This window comes from Microcaecilia unicolor, chromosome 1 (assembly GCF_901765095.1).
Source record: "Microcaecilia unicolor chromosome 1, aMicUni1.1, whole genome shotgun sequence".
NCBI classification, from domain to species: domain Eukaryota; kingdom Metazoa; phylum Chordata; class Amphibia; order Gymnophiona; family Siphonopidae; genus Microcaecilia; species Microcaecilia unicolor.
In genome coordinates this window covers 475,026,159-475,047,851 of record NC_044031.1, presented here as the reverse complement: position 1 = coordinate 475,047,851, position 21,693 = coordinate 475,026,159, and the positions used below count along the sequence as shown (strand labels likewise).

Genomic DNA, 21,693 nt, shown 5'->3' with positions numbered 1-21,693 from the left:
TTTCCTTGTGTAAGCGTGGCGGATTTGAAATAAAACAAGAGCTGTGGTAGAACTGGCTTTACTCGTTCCTTTCTGCAAATTGGCTGACGACTCATTTTGGTGTTCTAGGGATCATGAGAGTAGGATTGGGTGCTAGGGATGGGCAGCTAGAAAATTCTTCTTTCGTGTCATTTACAGGAATTTTCATTTTATTCATTTCTGTTTGGCCATTTTGTCAGGTTCCAGTTAAAGTGTTCACCCTGTGGAAAGAAGGCACAGTATTTCAGAAAGAGGGTGCCCAAGTGTGTGTTGTTATTGGATGACAAAACACAAAATAAGTTTTTTTCTCCTCGTTTTCATTTGGTAAAGATATGAAATGAACATAAGATTTGTCATGTCATCGACATTTCCTATGTCATTTTAAACTATAGCCCCATCCTCTGTTGGTGCTGCTGTGTTGTGACTTTAAATGCTTGCTGAAAGTTAGGGTCCTGTGTTGCTGCTGTTGCCCCATGACTAGTCTTGACTTATTTTGTGTTGTGTTGTGTTGTGTTGTGTTGTGTTGTGTTGTGTTGTGTTGAACCAACTTCTGCAGGGTGAGTGGTAGAACTCTTCTCACTGTGGTGTACAAATTGTCCTCTATGCTAACAACTAAACAAACCACAGGAAAGATTCCCATTCCAACTATTGGGCCTTGTTTACTAAGGCGTGTTAGCATTTTTAACGTGCCTACAATTAGCACGCTAGCCATGTAGGCGCCTATAGGGATATTGTAGGCACGTACACGGTTAACGTGCTCTAAAGACGCTAACGCACCTATAACACGGGTTAGTAAACAGGGCCCATTGTGATTATCTTATCTATTACTCATTTGGAAATGATGTTATTTATTTTTGGTCATTTTGTTTCCCACCCTTATTTTTTTTCAGTACTGGTTTTGATGTTTGTGGTGTGGATGAAGCGCCGAGATAAGGAACGTCAAGCCAAACAACTTTTGATTGATCCAGAGGATGATGTGAGAGATAATATTTTGAAATATGATGAAGAAGGTGGAGGAGAGGAAGACCAGGTGAGCTATATATGAAGTGCCTTGAAAGAAGAATTTTCATGTTCTTTTTGGGCTGTTGTAAATTTCAGTACTATATATGGATCCTGTTCTGATGTTAATTTTAAATTCATTTATTTCTCATTGTTGCCTATATATAACAAGAGGTGGAATAATATTAGAAATTGAATGCCATCAAAATAATTTTAGGAGACACTCGATTATTTTGTTACAGGAGTTCTTTTTTTGCCAGCTTTTGTTTCTGTTCTTTTACCCTCTCCATCCTCTCTTTCTTTTCCCCATTCACTAGGTACCTTCTCTTTTTGCTCCCACTCTTCCTTCCGTTCCTGCTATCCTCCTCTACATCTATATTGTGCTGGCATTTTTTCCCCTGGACCTTGGCCTGATCCAACTACAGTGGTAACATACGTCCCCAGACCTGGCATACCCATGGTATTTGCATCTCATCCCAGGTCTCACTTCAATTTTAATAAATTTGTGGCATTTCAACCTGGTCTTGGCCAACCACATCTTCCCTGCCAGGGAAGGTCCAGCCACAGCACATTGTCATGCCAAACTTTGCAAAACTGGTAACATGTCTCCTAGGGTCTGGGCTTGCGTCAGGGCAGCATGTTTCCCAGAAACTTACGTGTACCCAAAGCTTATACTAGTACTAAGTGGCTTGTTGCAACTGGATCAAAGTGAGTTTCTTCTTTCTCCCAGGACCACTTGAGTCCTTGTTAAGCCTGGTCAAATACATACTTGTGAAATGTTACCAGACTGCACACAGTACATTCTGTTCATGAATATTATAGGAGAAGTCTCTATTTCTATGCTGCTCTCCCAGTCTGTGATCATTCATAGCCATTAACAACAAATAATTATAGTATAAGAAGATAAAGCCAACAAGCCATTTTAGTTGGCTAAATCAAAACCTGCCCTTTAAACCTAATCATTGAATTAATGGCTATATTTCTCTTAAAAGGTTGCCTTCCATTTTTTTTAAGTTGCCTTAGATTAGCAGTGCTATTTTTGCAAAGCACTGCACAATATTTAACATATCTAGTCAATGGTTAAGGCGTTTTTCTCCAGTCCCAGCTTAATAAATGCATCTTTTTTTAGTCTTAGATTTCTCTAGGCTCTTTATGGCTTTTCCACGGGCACTCAGTTGCCTTAATGGTATTTGTCAAAAGCCCAAAATTTATTATCAGCAGAATATGGCAGTTTTGAGACTGGAGTTCTTGGGGACATCCTTATGGGGCAGAAATTGGGGTGCTTGCTGTAGGATTCATACTTTTGGAGGGTCACTCAAGCTGAATTGAATCCAAGCCTTTTTTTGTCAGCCCTGGATTTGTAAATTCAACCAGTGTAACAGCAAAGCTTACACAGCTTTCCTGTGCAGATACAGTGATGACATGGGGAGTAGGGGGGGGGGGGGCGGGGAATAAAAGCTAAACAAATACTAAAGTATTTAACAATTCCAAGGGGCATTTCCAGGGTGTTTACAATTGGAACCAAATCCAAAAAGCAATGTGCTTTTCTTGGCATTTTTCTCTTGTTTTGTTTTCTTTCTGTACGTTATCAGAATTACAAGAGAGCCTGTAAGCAAATTTCAACTCAGTCTTTTAAGACTTTATGTTAAACAGAACTGAGTCTGCAAAGCACTGCAGTCAACTTTATTTTGAAGCAAAACCTTTTCTCTTGAAGAAAATGCACAAACACAGCTTCACATCTAACCCACACTGAGTTGGTTTGAAAGCTTGGAACAAGTGTTGATTACATCTGTGGCAAATCTTTTAGTTGTGTAGGTGTTTTCTACTTAAAATAAAGTTGAGGCAGACAAGTATTCAGTATGAAAATAAGCCATCCTTTTGCTGTTTCTTTTTTCATGCAGACAGGTCTGTGGCATAAAATATCAGTAAAGGCTGCATTCTATGTTTACATTACATCACATCATATCTTTCACTAGTACCTCACAGTTCAAAGCGGATTGCAAAAGAAAAAAATAAGAAACTAGATCACTTATCTGGGAATTATCAAGCCTTATAAACAATGTTAATTATATAAAACATACTTTCAAAATAATATAGTTTTTATAGATTTTTTTTTAAACATCAAATTTAGATTGAAATCTTTTAAAGTATTCCACACTTTTGCTGCTAAATAGGGAAAAGAAGAAGAGAATTTACTTTTGAACCGAACGCCTTTTGGACTTGGAAATTTCAAAATTAGATTACGTGTTAGATGTTTACCCTTGACAGAACCTGAATTAGCTTGTTTGATTGCTGTAATAGTTTTCACATTTATCAAAGTTTGTAAGAGTCATGGGGTTATGTGTAGTAGTGTTCAGTACCTGTACAGGTCTTACTTTTCCAAAATCATGAAAGCTATCTAAACCTCTGGTTTAGTTACTGTACTTGAACCTAGCTGAACACGCGCAGGTTCATTTTTCAGTGCACCCGCAAAAGGCCTTTTGGGGGGGGGGGTGCGAAAATGGACATGCAGAAAAATGAAAATTGGTCTGCGTCCATAATGTCGATTACTGTCCAGTTAGTGCCATGTGTCGGAAAGTTTTCGGCATGCGTAAAAAATGAAATTACTGCCTGGGCCACGTGGTAGCCGGGTGGTAGTTCCACATAGGCACCTACGAGGGTTAGTAAAAGGACCCCTGAAAGGATTCACATCCCAGGAAGGCTCCTGACAATGTTTTGTGCTCTAACGACCACACCACACATCCTCATTTTTCTTATGTGGTAAATTCTATTTGCATTTTCCTTTCTTGTTGGGTGTCAGTGGTTCACAAGCTTTAGGCACCATTCTCCCTTTTCACATTGCTCTTCCTTTTCTGAAGGACTATGATCTGAGCCAGCTTCAGCAGCCAGATACGGTCGAGCCTGATACGATCAAGCCTGTTGGGATCAGACGTCTGGACGAGCGACCAATCCATGCAGAACCTCAGTATCCAGTCAGATCAGCAGCTCCTCACCCGGGTGACATTGGGGACTTCATTAATGAGGTATGAGATGGTGCAAAGTTTTTTAATTAGACTCTGCAGGGTCATGGGCTTTCAGTTGAAGAACTTAGTAGTACCTGTAGATCCTTGTTTCTCATTTGTCATCATTCAAAACTATGAAAAAATCTTGCTTTCAAGACATCTAAACTATTCATGAATGATATCAGCATATATTTAATCCAGGGGTCGGGTTAATATTGTGTAATTTAGTTATTTGTAATCTACATGTAGGTGTTCCTGGGAGTGTAGTTTTAGCAGAGCAAAAAGAGTTACAGCATGTGTGCATGGTTTATAACCTATATGGGTACACATACAGAGCATATGCACACATTTATCCCTTTTTTGGAGCACATGTAAATTTTGTGCGTCAGCATTTGCTTGCTGTTGGACTGGTTCTAGAAGTCTATTTTTTTAAAGATCCATAGGCACCTATGTTCTTTTTATAAAACAATTTACGGCACAACAGCAGTTCACAACCTATGGGCTCAACATTACATATCTAAAACTGTATATAACTTATATACAGAATGGCATTCCCATATACTAATACAATAGTTTCAAAATTATATTTAGTTTGAAGTAATTGTATAGTTTTTTTTTGTGACCTCAGCGGTGCCGCTCAGTCAGATTAATGTTTTACTGCAGAGCTATATACACACAAATTATCATAGGTCAGCGTTTTAGAATTTTTTTTCTTTGTTACATTTGTATCCCACATTTTCCCACCTATTTGCAGGCTCAATGTGGCTTACATAGTACCGTAGAGGCAATCGCCAATACTGGTATGAACAATTACAGAGTGGAGTTATGGTAGAATAAAGGTCATGTGTGATAGACACATTAGGGAACTATAAAGGAGAAAAAGTTAAGCTATGTCCAATACGATTTTTGGTTTTGGTATCTTGCAGGGTTAAAGCATTTAAGTTGGATCATTAGGGTATCCCTTTTATCTTCACTGTTCAAGCTTTCAAATATACAAAATTCTTTGAAGAAAGACTAGATAGAAAATGGTTAGGTTTGGCTGCATAAGAGGTTGCTTGATGCAGCTTTTTGCGAAACATGTGCCATGTTGGAACATCATTCCCTAGCCAACTTCTTTGTTGTATCAAATGACATGGAGGGGCATAATCGAACGTCGCCGGCCAAATAGATCGCCAGCGCTACAGCTGGCCGGAACCGTATTATCGAAAAAGATGGCCGGCCATCTTTTTTTTTTTTTCTCAATAATGCGGTTTAGCCCGGCCAACTGTCTTGGGGTTTGAGATGGCCGGGTTTGTTTTTCAGCGATAATGGAAAAAATGCAGGCCGTCTCCAACCCGGCGAAATCCAAGGCATTTGGTCGTGGGAGGAGCCAGCATTTGTAGCGCACTGGTCCCCCTGACATGCCAGGACACCAGCTGGGCATCCTAGGGGTCAGTGCGGTGGACTTCAGAAAAACCTCCCACATGCATAGCTCCCTTACTTTGGGTGCTGAGCCCCCCAACCCCCCCCCCAAAACCCACTACCCACAAATGTACAACACTACCAACGCTCTTAGGGGTGAAGGGGGCAACTACATGTGGGTACAGTGGGTTTTGGAGGGCTCCCATTACCAGCACAAGTGTTACAGGTAGGGGGGGGATGGGTCTGGGTCCGCCTGCCTTAAGTGCACTGCGGTACCCACTAAAAGTGCTCCAGGGACCTGCATACACGCAGGCCTCTAGAACTTGTTGCTGCTGTATAACCTTGGCACACCAGTTGACACCTGAAGACTAATCTCTTTGAAAAAGTCCTTTATTTGAATAAGCACATTTACTCATAGTTAACTGCAGATCAGAGGTTGTGCCCCACTGGCAAAGAGTCTCCCTGGTACTGAGATTAGCAGTAGGTCAGAGCTGGCAGAATGGTGTACAATGCCCTCTTTCAGCCACATTCAAGGTAATAACGTTTTCTAACGTGGGTGACACATGAAAGGGATCTAAAACTGGCTTACAAAAATGGCCACTACCTCATGGACTACCGGAAACAAAACAGGGCACACTCTGAACCCAGTTAGCAGGGGGGAAAAGCACCATGGGAGTAGAGCCCAGTACCCTACACCCACCATAATGCATTGCTGATGTGACTCTGCAGGGCACCTAACAGAAAAGGTGTCACACTCACCCGAGAGCCACATCGCAACCAGAGAAGGGCTGTCGGAGGATACAACACATTCTGCTGTCATGGAGGTGGGTACGGCATTTGAGGCTGGCATACAGGCTGTCAAAAAAGATTTTTAGTTTTATTTTTTTAGTATGGGAGGGGGTTGGTGACCACTGGGGGAGTATGGGGAGGTCATCCCCCATTCCCTCCAGTGGTCATTTGGGGCACCTTTTTGAAGCTTGGTCATGAACATAAAAGGACCAAGTAAACCCGGCAATATACTGCTAATCGCCGGGTTTTTTTTCCCATTATCGCCGAAAGCCGGCCATCTGGTAGCCACGCCCGCCCATGTCCCGCCTTCACTTCGCCGCCGACACGCCCCTTTGAACTTTGGCCGGCGATGGGAAAGCGGCGATGTTGGCAAAAAAGCGGCTTTTTATTATACCGATTTGGCCGCTTTTCCGAGATCGCCGGCCATCTCCCGATTTATGTCGGAAAATGGCCGGTGATCACTTTCGAAAATGAGCTGGTAGACTACTTAAAAAAAATTATAAGTATTTTATATATTTGAAGCTTAAACAGTGAAGATAAAAAGAAAAAATGCTAAAATGCTGACCTGTGATGATTTGTGTGCATATGGCTCTACAGTAAAACTTATCTGTTTGAGCAGCACCTCTGAGGTCACAAAAAACTGTAACATTACTTGAGACAAAATTTTATTTTGAAACTATAGTATTTGTATATGGACATGCCATTCTGTATATAACTTAAATGTAGTTTTAGATCTTTTTATAAAACCAGGCATCTTTTGTGGACTTCTCACGTATGGCGTCTTGTCACAGAATTACTCCCATTGTGCTGGTTTTCAAGACTCCAGTTGTGCTCTCTACTTTTAACACAGCGTTTCAGACATGAGGAGTCTTGCAGAGGCATGTTTTAAACACAATCGCATTGATTCATCAAAAGCTTATGCAGTTAAAATGCAGCTAGTATAGCTTTTGACTGTGGGACATTTTAATTAAATGTTAAAAAGAAGATGTAGCCAATACCTTTTATACTTTGCTGTTAATTACTTCCATTATATATCAGTCTTAACCACAATCTTTTCAAGAGGGATTATTCCCTGGTTTTAAAATAATAGTCTAACAAAATTATATTTTATCCTAAATTAATTTACTAACTTAAATTCATTTAGCAGTGGAAGAAATTAGTTTTTCATTTTCCTCAGCATATTATCCTTTGGATCCCAATGATAACTGAAATTCAATACCTTCAAAACAGACAAAAAAGGGTTGCATCAAATAAGATTAGTAAGTGGGGAAGTTTGAATTAAGTGTGAAAAGCATCTAAGAATGTGTCTTGCTGAGTTTAAGAGCTGATGTGTTTGTTTCTCATACAGTGTCATGGAGACGATTCTAATATGCTGAATTTTTTCATACAGTGCTTAATTACTTCAGCTTGCTAATTGCTTATATTAGTCCAGCAAGAATGTCTCGGGATGTCTTGTATATGCAGCAAAATGGTTTTTTGTAGCTTAAAAGTTTGCATAATGTAAAAGTTCTACCTTGGCCTGGAAATAAGTGCATTCAATGAGGCAACCTGAGTGAAGTGGCAAGCATAACATGCAGAAGGGAGCTGATACATCTTAGGAAAATGGTTCCCAAACCCCAAGTCAGGGTTTTAGGGCATCTGCAACAAATATTCATGACAGAAATTTGCATGCAGATTTTTCTCATGCATATTCATTGTTGATATCCCGAAATTCCAATTGGCTGGGGGTCATAAGAACATAAGAATAGCCATATTGGGTCAGACCAATCTAGTGTAGTATCCTGTTTTCAACAGTGGCCAATCCAAGTCTCAAGTACCTGGCAGAAATCCAAATAGTAGTAACATTATATGCTACCAATCCCAGGACAAGCAGTGGCTTCCCCATGTCTGTCTCAATAGCAGACAATGGACGTTTCCTCTAGGAAATTATCCAAACTTTTTTTTAAAACCCAGATAGGCTAATCATCTCAAGAAAGATATAGTGGAATTGGAAAAGGTGCAGCGAAGGGCGACGAAAATGATAGCGGAGATGGGACTATTTCCCTATGAAGAAAGATTAAGGAGGCTAGGGCTTTTCAGCTTGGAGAAGAGATGGCTGAGGGGAGACATGATAGAGGTATATAAAATAATGAGTGGAGTGGAACAGGTGGATGTGAAGCGTCTGTTCACGCTTTCCAAAAATACTAGGACTAGGGGGCATGCGATGAAACTACAGTGTAGTAAATTTAAAACAAATTGGAGAAAATGTTTCTTCACCCAACGCGTTATTAAACTCTGGAATTCGTTGCCGGAGAACGTGGTGAAGGCGGTTAGCTTGGCAGAGTTTAAAAAGGGGTTAGACGGTTTCCTAAAGGACAAGTCCATAAACCGCTACTAAATGGACTTGGGAAAAATCCGCAATTCCAGGAATAACATGTATAGAATGTTTGTACGTTTGGGAAGCTTGCCAGGTGCCTTTGGCCTGGATTGGCCGCTGTCAGGGACAGGATGCTGGGCTCGATGGACCCTTGGTCTTTTCCCAGTGTGGCATTACTTATGTAACCATTGTTATCACATACTCCAGCAATGAGTTCTAGAGATATTTCCTCCTATTTTTTTTAAGTATTTCCATGTAACTTCTTTGAGTGTCCCCTAGTCTTTCTACCTTTTTAAAGACAGAAAAATCGATTCACTTTTTCCTGTTCTACATATTTCCCTTCAGCCGTGTCTTTTCCAAGCTGAAGAGCCCTAACCTCTTTAATCCTTTTCTCATTTGAGAGGAGTTCCATCCTCTTTATCATTTTGGTTGCTCTTCTTTGAACCTTTTCTAATTCTGCTATATCTTTTTTGAGATATGGCGACCAGAACTGAACACAGTACTCAAGGTGAGGTTGCACCATGGAGCGATACAGAGGCATTATAGTATTCTTGGTCTTATTTACCATCCCTTTCCTAATAATTCCTAGCATCCTGTTTGCTTTTTTGACTGCCACCGCACACTGAGCAGAGGACGGATTTAGAAAACGCTGTCTTAAGAGAAAAGATTGGTACTAGCCCTGTCTCTTGTCATCTTTTGGAATAAACTTGCATCCAGACAATATAGAGAAGTTGTCCTCAATCTAACGTTATCAAGGTGCACTGTGAAGATGTGGGATACAAGAATCAAAGAGACCATGCAGTTTCTCACACACTTGCAGGATAAGATGTCTGGCCAAACAGCTTTGAAAAGAAGAGTGCAGTGATATACTATGGATAGAGTAATACCCTTTCTCCGTAAAAGTAGCTTTGGCTCTAGGAAGAGCAGCCTGCTCTGTGTATACAGAGCCTAAGGCTTTTCTTATATTTCACGTTTTCCTCCCATGGCATGGAGTGGTTCAAGCCATAGGAGCCAACTTTTCAAAATTATTGGGGGTGCTAAGCCCAATGGAAATAACCCCTCCTTGGACACATACAAGGAATGTTCTCAATATTGGGGGTGCTGAAGCACCCACAGAGTCGGCTCCTATGGTTCAAGCTACATTTTCTAATGTTAATGAAAAGAACAAAATGTTGAAATCCCATTCAGAATATAGTGCGGGGGGGGGGGGGGGGGGGGGGGGGGGAGGGGTGAGTTGCAGCTGTTGTATGGGACTTTTGAGAATATTCCAGTCCCAGGCAAGAGCAAATAGACTGGGTTGAGTGCTTTGAGATGAGACTAAAAGCTGTTTGTCAGGGGATCATCCCTTTATGAGCCACTTCCTGGCTATTGCAGATGGTATTAATGAAGCATATATGATGACTTTACCTCTCATGCACCCCTTTTGAGGGGTTGCAGTGAATCTTTTTTGTATTTTTTAAACCACAAATGTCTCCTGAAACTTAGTATTCAGATTTACTATCCATTATTAACCTATGGAATATTGCGAACTATTTTCAAAAATAATGTTGTGTGCCATATTCAAGTTTCAAGTTTATTTAGGGTTTGATACACCACCTAATCAGACGGCTTTCAAGGCAGTTTACAATTTAAAAAAAAACATGAAGTAAAAGAGGTGGGAAATAAAGTAAAGGAGAGAGTGAAAATTAATAAGTGAATGCAGCATATTCAGCAGCAGGTTTCTCCTACCCACATCTGGGGAAGCTAGTGAAATGAGGGATAGGAAGGAAAGGAACATGCCCAGAACACCATTGTAGATTGCAATCTATACGTATCTTGATAAATAAGCATGTTTCAGCTGGGCTGACCTGATGACCCTAGTGGTAGTGGAGTGCAGGAGATGGGTTTGATTGACAGACTCAGCTTTTGTTCATTACTCTGGCAGGAGCATTCGCAGAACACAGCAGTCACAGCTTCTGGGACTGGGGATTGTAGATATTGTATAACAGCAAGACTTTCAGATGAAATTCAGGGTGCTCATATATCCGATATCAAAGGAAGCCATAGTTTGCCCCCCCCCCCCCCCCCCACACACACACACACCTATTGAGGACTGTCATTAAACTGACTGAGAATAGAGGAGAATGAAGGAATAAAAAAAACAGGAATGCTGTGAATGAGGACTCATTCACCATTACGTTAGTTTGAGCAGGTTCTGTTTGAGCTTGAATCTCAGAAAAGCAAGACGGTGATGTTGGCCCAAAATTAGTGTTTTGTTCAAAACGGGCAAGAAAATACTTATTAAAAAAAATCTGTTGTAGCTACCCTGAGAAGTTTAGATAAGCAACCTCCCCTACCCCAGCCACATAAAGGGGAAAAACTTTAGTTCTTGTTGTCCTAAGGGACGCCACACCTAGCATGCTAACATCACAGGATAGCCATTATTTATAGTCTAAGCCAGAACTTGCAGCAATATGGGCGATAGCGCTGAATAACCAAAATTCAAAAACCACACAGACCACACCTCTAGCAGTTGAAGGCAACTTAAGACCATCTATAAAAGAAATATCTTTACTGCCAATTCCAGAGAATCGAAATAAACAGCTGGCAGGCAAGAACCAGCAGAAATAGTGTCATACACAATGGTGTGCTTCCTCGGGGGTTCAAAACCAATTATTTTTCTCATGCCGTTGTCGTACAGATGAAGAAATATATCCCAAGCATTAAGGGCTACAAACCATGAGAAAGCCAGATTCATTCTTTTCCCAAATACTGCAAATGATCGCAGATTCTAAAGATGATTCTTACATCCATGAATCAGAGCTGAGCTGAAATTACAGTGTAATATATATTGAAGCGCAGAACTGAGCCAAAATACAAAAAAAATAAAAAAAGAAATGTAGCACAATAATCAAATCCCATAACCATAAAAACTGCAATAACGAGGAGCCCATTGACAGAGAGATCCTAACTTGGAAGCAAAATGATTTTCCACATATTGTTACATGTGCACAGCCAAGGACTGACAAGTGTATGGAGCTAAAAATACTGTAGACTGATTAATGCATGAATTAAAAACTGATGATTTATAGAAACTTATTGTACAAAACATCTGTAATGACAAATAGTGGAGAGTGTTTGAGGAATTGTTAAGAGATTCATACATTTTTGGAAAGCAAGTGCAATAGCACAAATATCTTTAAACAAGCTGAATGTAAATTAGGATGTATAAAAAATTAAACACTTGCATGCAGACTATCTTTGTTGTGGTTTTAGCCAATTAATCCTTCATAAATTAGATTGCATTTAAATGTTCTACATTTTTGAAAATTATATCTGGGTTTGTAAAGTGAAACCATACCTCGAGACTGCCCAAATCTGCACTACCCAAGCTGCAAAGGACTTAAATACAAAACAACTTACGCATCTAGTTTTTCCTACATAAGCACACAACTGTGGAACGCATTACCAAAAGCCTTGAAAACGACCTACGACCACCTAAACTTCTGGAAATCACTAAAAACCAACCTGTTTAAAAAGGCATACCCTACCGATCCAACTTAAATGCCTAATCTCTGCATTACAACCAAACTAAAGCACAGGCATCACCAAAGTCTTGGTCTATCACAATTATGTCATCAGAGCTTTATTCTAACACTGAATATTCAAAGTGACTTACGCTGGCAGGAGAGGGTCCTGCCCACTTAAATTGCCTGGGGCTGCTCAGCCTTTAATATTCAGCGGCACTTAACCTGGCAGTTCCATGGAATATTGGCTCTTACAGGCCCCAGAAAAATGGGCAGGTCAGAGGTGGCATTGGGGACGAGCCAGCAGTTATGCAGGCACTAACAGCATTCAAGGCCAGGACCCACATAGCTAAGCAACCCAAAATTAGGACAGCTCAAAAGGTGTCCTAATTTCGTCTTAGCTATGTGGGCCCTGGCACTGATTATCAACTAGGACCCACATAACTTTTGAAAGCCTTTCAGCAGCCATCTGATCTCCCTCTGCCCCCCCCCCCCCCCCCCCCCACCAAATTGCCCCTTTCCTCTCCCCTCAGCTCGCAACTTTAAGTAACCCCCTTCTCCCCCCTGCAACAATCCCCAATCCCTGTCCCCCCCCACCCCAGGCCTACCTTCGATCCCTGGTGGCCTAGTAAGGGCGGTGGATGCAGGAACAAATCCCACTCGCTCTTGCCTCTAGCGGCGGCTTCCACAAAATGGATGCAGCCTTGCGATGATAGTACAATACTTCGAGGCTGCTACGAGAGGTTGCAGCAGCCATATTGACTGCTAGAGGCAGGAGTGTGTGGAGTTCACTTCTGCCCCATCGACCCCACTATACCACCATGGATTGAAGGTAGGCCCAGGGGAGCCTACTGAAACAAGATGGGGATTGGAGTGTCATTGTGGTCATGGTTGGGAGGGGCGGACTTAGTCACAGACTGGGGGAAGGAAGGAGGGGGCGATTTCAGGAAGCTGGAGGGACCTTGGAGGGGTGCTGAAAGGCTTTTAAAAGTTATGCGGGTTCCAGTCGATATTCAACTGGGGCCTGTGTAATGGCCAGGACCTGCAGAAGCTCCAACGGGCACTGTGGGACATTTAGCCCCAGATATTCAATACCAATGCCCGCATATGGCCCAGCACTCAATATCCAGGGCTAAATTAACTGGGAACTGTCAGCATTTAAAAATCCTCTGACCGCCACCATCTGAATATCGGCTGGTCCATTTATAGTACACATAAATTTATACTTGACCATACTGCAGTAGAATGGAGGTCTTAGATCTGAGGCATCATGGCAAGGTTAAATGTACCACAAAAATATCCAGAAGTATAAAGCAGAGCAATCTCAGCTGCACAAACAAATCGTAAAACAGTGGCTACGTACAGAACACTTACAAAACTACCTCACCAACCCAGCCAGTATTATAGTCCACCTTCTATACTATCCTACATAACATCCTCCTTCTCTCTTCCCTTACTTAAACCTTGTACATTACCAATTGTATCTGATAACCTGGAATGACTGTGTCATAACAAAACTCTGTAAGCCACATTGAGCCTGCAAATAGGTGGGAAAATGTGGGATACAAATGCAATAAGTAAATAAATAAATAAACACATGTATAAAGTAATACCCTCTATTTTTCCATTAAAAATTGATGCATGAACGTTGCCAACCTGAGTCTTTGAAATGCCATAGAGGACATGGGTAAAAAGCCCCCAGACAAACATGAGCATGCTGTAAGAGAGATGGCAGTAAGGGCTTCTGCAGTAACCGGGCACTGCACGGACATGCCTGGTTACCACCGCACAAGCCATTTCCGGGTGTGCTTTTTTTCCGCCTCGAATGGTGCAGCTGCATTGGGCCCACAGTAGTCCCAGTTTAGCATTAGTTATGCCCCACGTTGGGCTTACCAACACTTTGTAAAAGACCCCCTTAATAAAGTGTTAAATCCAGTGTGTTGTAGCCCATGTCAATGCATTAACTTTTGGCAGTAACACATCAGCTGTATCAGCTTCTTTTCTCCCTTTTCATCCCCTCCCGGCTGAACAGCAAAGTCCTGCTGAATGCTTGCTGCTGTTTCAGCACTCATCTTGTCTTTGGTGTTCTTTAAGACTGAATGTTGCATCTGTCTACAGCCCTCCTGAAGTCTGTTAGTGAAGTAAGTGAACATATCAGTGTCACGGTTGTCGTCAGCGATGTCCGTGCCTTGCTCGTTGGGGCACTCGTCAGTGCCCTGTTCCTCCTTCTAAACCTTCTAAAATTACCTGCAGTTCCAGTCAGTGACCTGTGGGGTCACTGTAGAGTGGAGGAGGCCAAGCTGGTGATGTCATCAGCACTGAGCACTTCTTAAGCTGGCTTCTGAGAGTGCTCAGTGTTCTGGCAATTATCCTTGACGGAGCCCAAGCCTGCCTGGGCTCTGCTGGTTCCTACTACTGTTTCTTTGCGAGGCCGTGGCCTGAAGCTTTGCCTACAGCTTCCTCCTTATGCTGTGTTCCAGTGGAAATCTGCTTCCAAGCCACGGAGTCCTGAGGAGTAAAGCTTTGCCTACAGCTTTCAACTAATGCTGCGTTTCTGTGAAGCCTGCTTTCTAGCTTGGTAGTCTTGAGGAGTAATAGCTCTGCTTACAGCTTTCACCTTTGCTTGGGTCCAGTGAAGCCTGCTGCCATGCCTGTGAGTCCAGAGCCTCCCGTGCCTCAGTTGAGCTTCCAGTTGCCCATTGTGAGTCCTTACTCGCTGTATGCAGCAAGTGGCTTTGTGCTGGTTTTGGGACTATGTGGACTGGTTGGTGGGAAGTGCTGCAGGTGCAGCGGCTGAGGCCATGTCTCAAGGTATCTCTGGACAAGGGAGCGGTGCTTGGAGCGCAGAGGGGTCCACATGGGCTGATCCTGGCCCTTGGGTGCTGTGCAGGGCCATTGAGTCTTCTACCTTGAGAGCATCGGCTCAGGTTTGGCTTCTTTCTTCACCTTGCTTGCCTTGGGAGCATTCGGCTGGGGTGCCTCAGTGACTGTGTGTCTGCTGTGTACGTCTAGTAGCACTATAGAAATGATAAGTAGTAGTAGTAGTAGTAGGTGACATCCCTAGTCTTCTGTGAGCAGTGTGACCTGCTCTTGCCTCTACCTGCGGTGCAGGTCCTTAAGAGACTTTTCCCTTTGTTTTGCTTCTGCTCCACACTGGTTTTGAGGGAGCTTGCCACGGTTCTTCTGTGGCTCATCTGAGTGTACTGACAGAATGAACCCTTTCCTTAACCACTAGCAGTGTTACCTTTGTCAGCCTAGTATTGCCTGTTTGTCTTTAACCCGCTAGGGCGGGCCCTTTGCCTAGTGTATTGTGTTGTACTGTATTCCATATGTTTGCTTTGCTCTGACAGTATTGAGATGTGCCACTAGGCTGCTTGTGCTTGATTTCCCCATACAGCTAGGCTGTTCGACTTTACCTTTACTGTATACTTTATGCTTTGCATTGTTTCCACTAGTATTGAGATGCACAGCTTGGCTGCTTATGTTTGATTTCTCTATGCAGCTAGGCTGTTCTACTTTACCTTATTTTATGTATTATGTTTGCCTTGCTTCAGCAAGGTTAGACTGTATTTCTAGGCTGCCTGTTTTCCTTTCTGTGCCGTTTGGCTACCCTTTTAGCCTTGTGTTTTTTGCTTCTAATGAAGCTGCCTGAGTTCATGTCCACTTGTGGTCCAGTCCAGTTCTTGGGAGTGCTCTTAGTTCTGAGGGGACTGGTATACCCAGAGGTGATTGGGTGATTCTCACGCGGCCACATCTGGGCCAAGAGCTCACAAACGTCACAATCAGAAGATTTAAGGGTAGCACTGTCTTCCACTTCTCACAGCATAACTGATACAGTGAAGGAAATAAATACAAAGCTGAGACACTGAAATGCTCACAACTAGACGGTTATGGCAGGGCAAGTGACATTTTCCCCTTGAAGAGTCTAAATATTTGTAAAATCATTTTTTGTAATTTCCTGTGAGTTATACTTCAGATACCTGGATTATTTACAAATTGTAATGAATTTTATTGTATCTACATCAGAATTAATGCTGCTGCTGCCGATGATGATGTCAGGGAGTTTAAGACCACACTGATTCCTTCTTAAAGCTCAACAAACTTAGAAACACAGAAAATTGTCTAATAAGACCATCTGACCTATCCAAACTGGCCATCCATACCAACTACTAAGCTCTACAATTTCTTCCTCTCCTTCAGATCCTCCATGTCACCCTTGTCTCTACTAGCAAGCTGCTCCAGTATGCAGCACCCTTTCCATAACAAAATAATTTCATAGATGATTCATGAGTGTATCCTTTTTCTCCCTCATCCTATGACCCCTTGTTTTTAAATGTGGCAATCATATTGCCCTTCTCCTACTTTCTTCCAAAGTACACACATTGAGGTATTTAACTCTTACCTCATTTTATGAAGACCACGGACCATTTTAGTAGCAATCCTCTGGACTGTCTCTATCTTGTTGGTATCCTTTCGAAGATGCAGTCTCCGGAATGAGGTCTCATCAGATATTTAAACAGAAGTCCTGTCACCTCCTTGTGCTCCCAATCATTCTTCTGGTTTTTATCATCATCTTTTCTACCTGTTTGGCCACTTTAGTGTCATCAAATGCAATCGTCCCCAGGTCCTGCTGTTTTTTTCTTGCACAAAAGTACTTGCCCCGTCTGCTGTACCATTCCCTTGTGTTCTTAAAGCTCAAATGTGTGGCCCTGATTTTTTTTCAGCATTAAACCTTAGCTGCCAAATTCTAGACCATTCCTTGGTCTTCACTAGATCCCTCATATTGTCCACATCTTTCAGGGTACACGCAGTGTTGTAAGTTTTGGATAATCTGCAAAGAGGATCACTTTTCCCCAACAGCCATTCTGCAAAACCACTTAAAAATTTGAAAAAAGATGAACCAAGTGTTACCCCACTAGTAACGCCCTTATCCTCAGAATGAATACCATTTGCCACTAACGGGCAAAAGGTATCGTGACTTGCAAAACATCTATTTTTACCAAGCACTAATTCAGCTACTAGAATTCTGTGCTGTTCTTGGGGAAGAGACATATTTTCAATTATGTTTAATGTCACAAACGCAATATATGGAACAAGGAAAACCTTGTTTTGAATACAGGCTCTACAACATAATGAAATAAGTGAAGATAATATGTTTCTGTGGATTAGTTTTATTTACTTTCGGTATTTTTCTTGTCCTGCTTAAAAAATGCACAGAGCATGTTACAAAAATAGTATTCACATTAAAAAGGTACAGTTTAAAAAGTACAATTCACATCTCCCTCTAGCTGCCAACTCCCACCACTACTCGTGCTATACACTATTTTTTCCATTTCACTTGGGAAATACGTTTTAAAATTATTTCTAAGCAACCTTATCGCCCTTTCCTTGCACAACCTGGTTGTCAAGTTATTCCACATCTGTGGCATCACACAAAAAAATACACAAGCCTAGTCTCTAACATGCTTTACTGAACAGTAGCCTGGGTAACTTATCAAGCTTAACAAGCTAATGAGTGCTGATGACAGCACTTAGCAAGCAATAATGAGCACTGTTTGGCACTGGTTAGAATTTAGGCACACAACTTGCTAAGTGTATTCTGTAACGAAGTGCACTGAACTTCTAAAGTGAGCAGGCAAAAAGGGGTGTGGTTATGGGTGAGGAAATGGGCATTTCATGGGTGTTCCAAGATTTACATGTGTAATTATAGAATATGGCCCAGTGTGTGTAAATCTAGGTGCTGGGATTTACGCCAAGTTTTCGTTGATGTAAATGGATGCACATAGTTTTAGACACTGAAATAACTAAGCATATTCTATAATCAGTGTCTAAATCTAGGCGCCGATTAGAGAATGTGCTTAGTCGGCACTGATTTAAGCCACCATATATAAAATCTTCCCCTAGATGACTAGTTGTGGGAAAGCAAGAAATAGGTAGGCTTGGAAACAAATCATTGGGGTACAGATGACCAGTGTTATGTCTGCAAAATATCTGCAAAGCTTACTGAGTCTTGCTTTAACCAACAGCTTTGCTACTGTGTTCGGCAAATGCTATAGTTGACCTGTAGAGCTAAGGTGTTAAACAGTAGTCTAACCATGAATAATGACCACATACAGAACCTTGCAAAATTTGAATTTGATAAAAATATAGTGGATCCTTCTTAGTTGCCTTGGGTAATAAAACACCACCTAAACCATTCTTGTTGTATGTCAGTTGAGCATCAATCCCAAATCCAGCTCAAGCCACAAAGTTTACATACTCTCATCCTATTTCTTTTATAATTATTATTATTTCACAGGGGTCGTTTTATTAAACATTCAACAAGGTATATATTGCCACCAAAGAGGGAAAAAAGCATAAAATACTGTTTGTACCTCACAGGTAACAATCTAAGCTGAATATCTTTGCACCTTATAGATAAGTACGCAGATGGAAACTGATCATTAGTAGTTAAGACCATGAATTAGCTGTAATTTTCAGTGTATAGAAGGATTTTATATGTAAGAGAATCCCTAACCCCTCCCCCAAACAAAAAGGAAAAGCGGGGAAACTATAAAATCTGTCGTCTACATGTGCTGTAGGAAAGCAGTCTACTGACACCTAACTCGGGGATAAAATGTTGCTGTAGTTCGGACTTCTGCAGTGAAGAAGGGTTGCCAGACATTTTTATGTTAGCAACATTAAAAAAATTACCAAAAGTTAGGAAATAATATGAACTCTATTTGATATCAAACCTTTCATACAAAAATTGGAAGAAAAAAGACTTCAGAAGCCCCATCTTTGGCGGCAACTTTTATGCTTATGACTCGGGCTAAATTTTGTCTTTCATTGGTCAAAACATCTCCAATTCATTCTACTTTAATATTGCAACATGAACTCAGTGCTCTGTGTAAATTAATAAATGTAATAAACAAAATAGCTTAGCTTAGAACCTGACAAGAGCCACTATTTCACCCTTTGGCTTCGTACATTCCCAGCATCACATATCATTTTAGTCATGCATTAGCTTCACCCTCATTCTCAAATCCAGGATGGCTGCATTGAGATTCCTATAGGCCTTCGCCTTTGTTAAGACCCACCAGATATGACACATAGTACTTCTCTCTCCATACAGCTCCCAGCAATGTATTGAAACTTGAGGAAAATACTGCCTAAGCCTTGCTGAAATAGCATACCATGTATACATTATCTGTATTTATTTTTCTGGAGTCACGATGACGGGCGTCGAGCTTGAGATACTGAGATAGTAAGGCTGTTTGAATTTTTTTATACATTTTACTCAAAGTAGTTGCCTAGGGTGAGATTCTATATATGGTCACTGGAAAATCCACATGGAAATCATTTTCGCATAAGCGTATTCTATAAGATATAGGCGCAGTATATAGAATACGCTTGGTTGATATCCCAGCACCTAAAACTTCGGCAATCCATTTATTTCAAACAAACGTGGCATAAATCTCTGCATGTAGATTTATGCGGACTGGGCCATATTCTATAACAAAGTGCATAAATTTGGGAATGCCCATTTCCCTGCCCATAACCACGCCCCTTTTTGGATGTGCGCATTAGAATTTAGGGTTCAGTGAGTTACAGCATATGCTTAGTAAGTTTTGCACGTAAATTCTAATTATTGCTAATTAGTGCTCATTATTGCTTAAGTGCTGTTACCAATGCTGATTGTCTTGTTAAGCCAATTAAGTTATGCACATTGTTATGGAATACACTTAGATTCAGGTGCAGAATGCTAGGCGCAATATATAGAATCCAGCATCTAAGCAGCATATTTTCGACATCTGACTTTAGTGCAGTCTTCTGAAAATAGAGTATATTGGATTTCTGATGCTTCATTATGTATGCCTTTGGGATAATGTGTTTTGTTTTGTTGTTGTTGTTTTTTTAAATATCTTTACATTTTTTTAATATATATTTCTATATTTTTTGTCATGGGGTTGATACTTCTTTTTCTTCTTCCAGGGACTTAAAGCAGCTGACAATGACCCCACGGCTCCACCATATGACTCTCTGCTAGTCTTTGACTATGAAGGTAGTGGCTCCACCGCTGGATCCTTGAGCTCCCTCAACTCTTCAAGTAGTGGTGGAGAGCAAGACTATGATTACCTAAATGACTGGGGCCCTCGTTTCAAGAAACTTGCCGATATGTATGGCGGAGGTGATGACTGAAATTCAGAGTGAACTTTTGATTTGTGGACAAGGACAAACATTTCACCTGATATTCCCCTCCCAAAAAAAGCATAAAGAAGCTAGGCTTTAACTGTAGTCTACTAGCTCAAGTGCTTGTTTGAAGGCTTCGGCATAGGCTGCAAACCAATTTGGGCTCAATGGGAATATCAGTACTCCAATATTGTTTGGAAGAAGAACAAATTGTTGAGCTCTGTTACACTTGAATTTTACAGTACAGAAGCACTGGGATTTTATGTGCCTTTTTGTACCTTTTTCAGATTGAAATTAGTTTTATGTTCATGGCTTTAATGGTACTGATTTCTGAGAGGATAGTTAAGATGACAAAGTGTGTTGTGGGTGGGAAAGTACAAGTAACCATGATGCTTCTACATGCTTTTGTTACATTTGCGTTGCTTTCCTTAAAGTACAGAATTAGCGAGGAAGAAAAAGCTTCATGGATCTTAGTTTTTTGGTTTTAGGCGGAAACCATAAGGATGACAGGTGTACAGTGCATTACTTCTAGTTGTAGATTTTAGGAGTTTTTTTTCACTAAAATTCTAAAACATGCAGCTGGTCGCAAATAAAGAGTTGTTATATCACCAGTTTGTAGCAGAACTGATTTTTTTCATATGTTAGAAGTTAGACTCATTTTTGGTCTTAACCCATGTACACTTTTTTGTTTTTGTTTTATTTTACCTTTTTTTTTTTTTTTTTTTTAATTTTTGGTATTTTTGGTCACTTCACTGTAAAAATGTGTACATAATGTTTTATCAACATTGTCTATAAAGAAGTGCAAAAGCTTCAGACATGTGTATGTATTATTTGGACTATGGATTCAGGTTTTTTGCATGTTTATATCTTTCTTTTCTTTTTTGGATTAAAAAACTTACAAAACAGGCTGGAAACAAATTACAGTGATTCAGTTGCTGGACCTTAGATCGAATATTGACATTTTTTTAAGCAATTTGAGGAGGGGGGAAAAGTTCTTAGCACAAATGTTTTACATAATTTGTACCAAAAAAAACAGGAAAGTGTGACCTGACATTGGTGGCATTACTAATATATGTTTAAGAAAGAAAGAAAGAAAAAAGGAAAAAGTTTAAACTGAAGAGTCTTCTGACAACAGCTTTGCCTCTGTATTGTGTACTAGAATATAAATGATACACCTCTGACCCCCAGCATTCTGAATAAAATGCTAATTTTGGATGTGGTGTCTGGTTTGAACTTTTTCTTTTCCACTCAAACAGCTTGAAATGTGAAAAATCCCACGATGCCCAGCGTTTTCTCTGAGAAGAATGAATAAAAGAAGGTAGGGGAAGACGAAAGGCAAATCCATTTTTGCATCATGCCATACGCTTGGGCTGCTCAATTTTATTCTGTTCTGAATGTGAAGGACTACACCATCATGGGACTCTTTTCTTGAAAACCTAAACCACAACAG

The 21,693-nt window shown here is 40.9% G+C and overlaps 1 protein-coding gene across 1 annotated transcript in view; it reads left to right on the top strand.

Annotated features, from left to right (window-relative positions):
* The window catches only part of CDH2 (cadherin 2), a 423,873-nt gene extending 402,440 nt beyond the window's left edge, over window positions 1-21,433 (top strand). Inside the window, exons 14-16 of the mRNA XM_030213715.1 lie at window positions 909-1,048; window positions 3,876-4,040; window positions 20,046-21,433. Of these exons, the coding sequence (XP_030069575.1) occupies window positions 909-1,048; window positions 3,876-4,040; window positions 20,046-20,252 (512 nt within the window). The 3' untranslated portion in view covers window positions 20,253-21,433. The remainder of the gene's footprint in view (window positions 1-908; window positions 1,049-3,875; window positions 4,041-20,045) is intronic.
* Window positions 21,434-21,693: the final 260 nt, after the last annotated feature.